General features: G+C 23.6%; 1 protein-coding gene across 1 annotated transcript; it reads left to right on the top strand.

Annotated features, from left to right (window-relative positions):
• Window positions 1-1,525: 1,525 nt before the first annotated feature.
• Window positions 1,526-2,488, top strand: OCT59_000037 (uncharacterized protein; the record flags this gene model as incomplete). Its single annotated transcript, XM_025322894.2, has 2 exons — window positions 1,526-1,622; window positions 1,707-2,488. The coding sequence occupies 2 exons, from the start codon at window positions 1,526-1,528 to the stop codon at window positions 2,486-2,488; spliced, it is 879 nt and encodes a 292-aa protein (XP_025165067.2).
• Window positions 2,489-3,358: the final 870 nt, after the last annotated feature.

Below are 3,358 nucleotides of genomic sequence, written 5' to 3'. Positions count from 1 at the left end.
TGTATGATGTATTCATTTCCTTATATGGAAATCATAACATATTTTATGACGTAATTTTACAACCTGATTTACTGCGATTTTAAATGATCTAATGGGCTTAACGGGCTTGTATGGATTATTTTGTCGACTGTTATTTTTACACAGTATACACAGCAACAACAATAATAACAAACAACAAAGTGTTTGTTATAAAAAAATATAAATATAATATATATAATATAATATATAATATACATAACATAATATTTATAATAGCCGTAGCCCGTAAGTAGCATAATATAGTTTTAACTGAGTAGAATAATAGTATAAAGTAGTATAATAGTATAAAGGCTAATAAGCCAACATAAGCCTATAAAAGCCTATAAGCCTATTAAGCACTACTAAAGGCTATAGGGATTTTCTAAGCCTATGATTAACAAGACAGGTAATAGAATAACGGGTAATAAATAACAGGTTATATTCAGTCATGTCATTCATGTATTCGGGTAAATTGATAATTACGGCATTTCTGTTCAACCATTCTAGAAGATTTACAAAGAAGGTAAAGAAAAAGAGTACAAAAAAATTTCTTTAAGGAAGGATCATTTTTTTATATATATAAAAAAATAAAATATTGTATCCCTCGTTAAAAATTGCATGATTTTTAATATTTGGAATCATTTTTCCTTTTATGCAAAGCAAAAATAAAAAGGTGGAAATTGCGTTTAATTAAGTGCAACGGGTGCAACAGTTCAAATTTATCTAATTACTAAAATTTTTTTTTATAATAAAAAAAAAATTTCGTTGTTGTTTTGCATAACGGAAAACAAAGGAAATACCGAAAATAAAGAGATTTTTCTAATAATAAATTCAAAATATATTACGGGTTAAAATATATATACGGTTTAAATGGTTTAAAAGGTTTAAAAGGTTTAAAACTTAAAAAAGTTTTTAAAAAAAAAAAACTAATATTTTTTAATATTTTCAAATATAATTAATTATAAATTATATATTTTGACTAGTAAGAAATTCTTTTTAACATATGAAACCGTTGATCACCGAAAACGAAAACAACCGAAGATAATCTTTTAATCTGTACAAAAAAAAAAAAAAGATTTACAATATAACAAAAATACAAAAATATATATGTATAACACTGCACCACATATTACTTGCATTACATATGTTGAAATGCAATATGACATAAATGTTTATCTTATTTATATTAACTATTATATTTTTTCAACTTTTACCCGTTATATAATCGTTTCATTTTTTACTGGTGTAAAGTCGGAATTTGAAATGCTGATCTAACTTGAATTTTCTTGAATCATCTTTATTGATTTACTTTACTTTACTTTACATAAAAAAAATATATATATATGAGGTGAGAATTTTTGCACAATCACAAAAAGTAAAAAAAGAAAATAATAAAAAAAAAGAAAATCTAAATAGCATTATTCTCTTTTTTTTTTTTTTTTGAACAAGAAAAATTTATTTGTAAATTCCCTCCCACTTTGTAAAAAGAAAAAACCACTTTGTAAAAATGTTCGCATGTTCTCGGGTAGAAACTGAAAACTTATTTTATAAACCAAAAAATTCATATAATAAAAAAAGAGAACCTTCGCCTTCATCAAACAAAAGTAAAATAACATTTAATTTACCTTGTAATAATAATAATAATAATCGTAATAATCGTAATAATAATAATAATTCCATGATATCAGAAAACGATTCACAACAAAGAATGAGGTTTGAAAAATATCATGAAGCAACACTTAAAAGGAATCAATTACAACAAGAATTACAACGTCGACATCAACTTTGCGCGGAAAAAGAAAGACTTTGCAGAGAAAGAGCGGAAAAACAAATGGCACTTAAAAAAGTTGAAGAATGTAACGCTCTAAGAAAGTTTTATGAACTTAAATCAGCTCAACTTAAAAATAATAATGGGTTAAGAACTAGCTGCAGTAGTAATTCTTTAAGTTCCAATTCAACATTATCATCATCATCATCATTATTATCAAAAAATTCAAAAAGTTTACCATCAAGGACAATGAGTTCATCAATCAAAAGATTTCAAGCCGCATTTAAAATTTATTCATTCATAAAGCATCATATAGAAAAGAGAAAAACTTTGAAAATCATTTCATATCTCTCAAAACTTCGTTCAATGCAAAATCAACTTTTATTATTAAAATCAATTAATTTAAAAGGTAATCTTACTTTTGAATCAAATAACAATCAGGTTTTACCTATTTCTGTTGATAATAAAGCATTTTTAATTTATAAAGAATCTATTTTAAAGATTCTTAATAAATTAAATAATGATTTTTCTGATGAATATTATTTGGTGAGAGAGAGAAAATTTTCTATAATAAATACTGTAAATATTATGTTAAGTGAATTAGACAATTTTCGTGTTCTACAATATAAAAATTTCATTAAAAACATTGAAAAACAACACAGACAAGTCGATGACGATTTTGTAATTATAAATAGAATATAAAAAAATTGTTTTTTTTTTATTTATAATATTTTTATTTTATTTTATTTTATTTTCATTTTTATTTTTTATTTATTATTTTATTTTTTTTTTTTTTTGCGATTTTTGTAAATATTTTTTTTTCCTCCCCCTTTTCTTTTTCTTTTTCTTTCCCCCATGATTTTTTTTTTCGCAAAAGGAAAAAAAAAGAAAAAAAAAAATTTTTTTAAAATAAAATAAAATAAAAAAAAAAAAAAAATTTTTTTCATGTAGTAAAATATTATCGTGTGAAATTTTTAAATTTTGTTTGCCTCGTGTGTAAAATGAAAAAAAAAAAAAAATGCAAATCCTTAAAAGTTAGTTTTGATATGTTTGATAAGAAAAAAGTTTTTGATTATTGTTTTTATGTAAATGTTTAACTTCACATGAATAACTAATTTTTTTTCCCATAACTTAACACAAAAGATAGTTATGATTAAAATGATTAAAAAGAGGGAACCAATCGATTGAATTGACATTTAATTTTTTTTACCCCATATTTTATTTACTCCCCCTTAACACCTCAACAGTACAGATAGATGTAACATTATTTTACGTAATAAGGCTTATTTTTGGTCATGGGATTTAAACATTACCTGTAAGGTACTTAGGTACTTTAAATAAATAGTCTTTGTGTCTAAAATTTAAATCAATTTATTCCGAACTATTGGAATAAATTCCTGTTTATTTTTTAGTCCCTATTTACACATTTTTAAAAATAACCTAATCAAGTTTAACTAAAAAAATAGTTTAGGCTTTAGGGTCCTTTTTTTGGGTGGTTCTAGACCCGATTATCACGTAATACCGGCGTGGTGTTACTGCTTAGTGTTACCCTCAATTTTTTGCCACAACATA

The sequence above is a fragment of the Rhizophagus irregularis genome, chromosome 1 (assembly GCF_026210795.1).
Source record: "Rhizophagus irregularis chromosome 1, complete sequence".
In the NCBI taxonomy this organism is placed as follows: domain Eukaryota; kingdom Fungi; phylum Glomeromycota; class Glomeromycetes; order Glomerales; family Glomeraceae; genus Rhizophagus; species Rhizophagus irregularis.
This window is presented reverse-complemented; position numbering and strand designations above follow the sequence as displayed.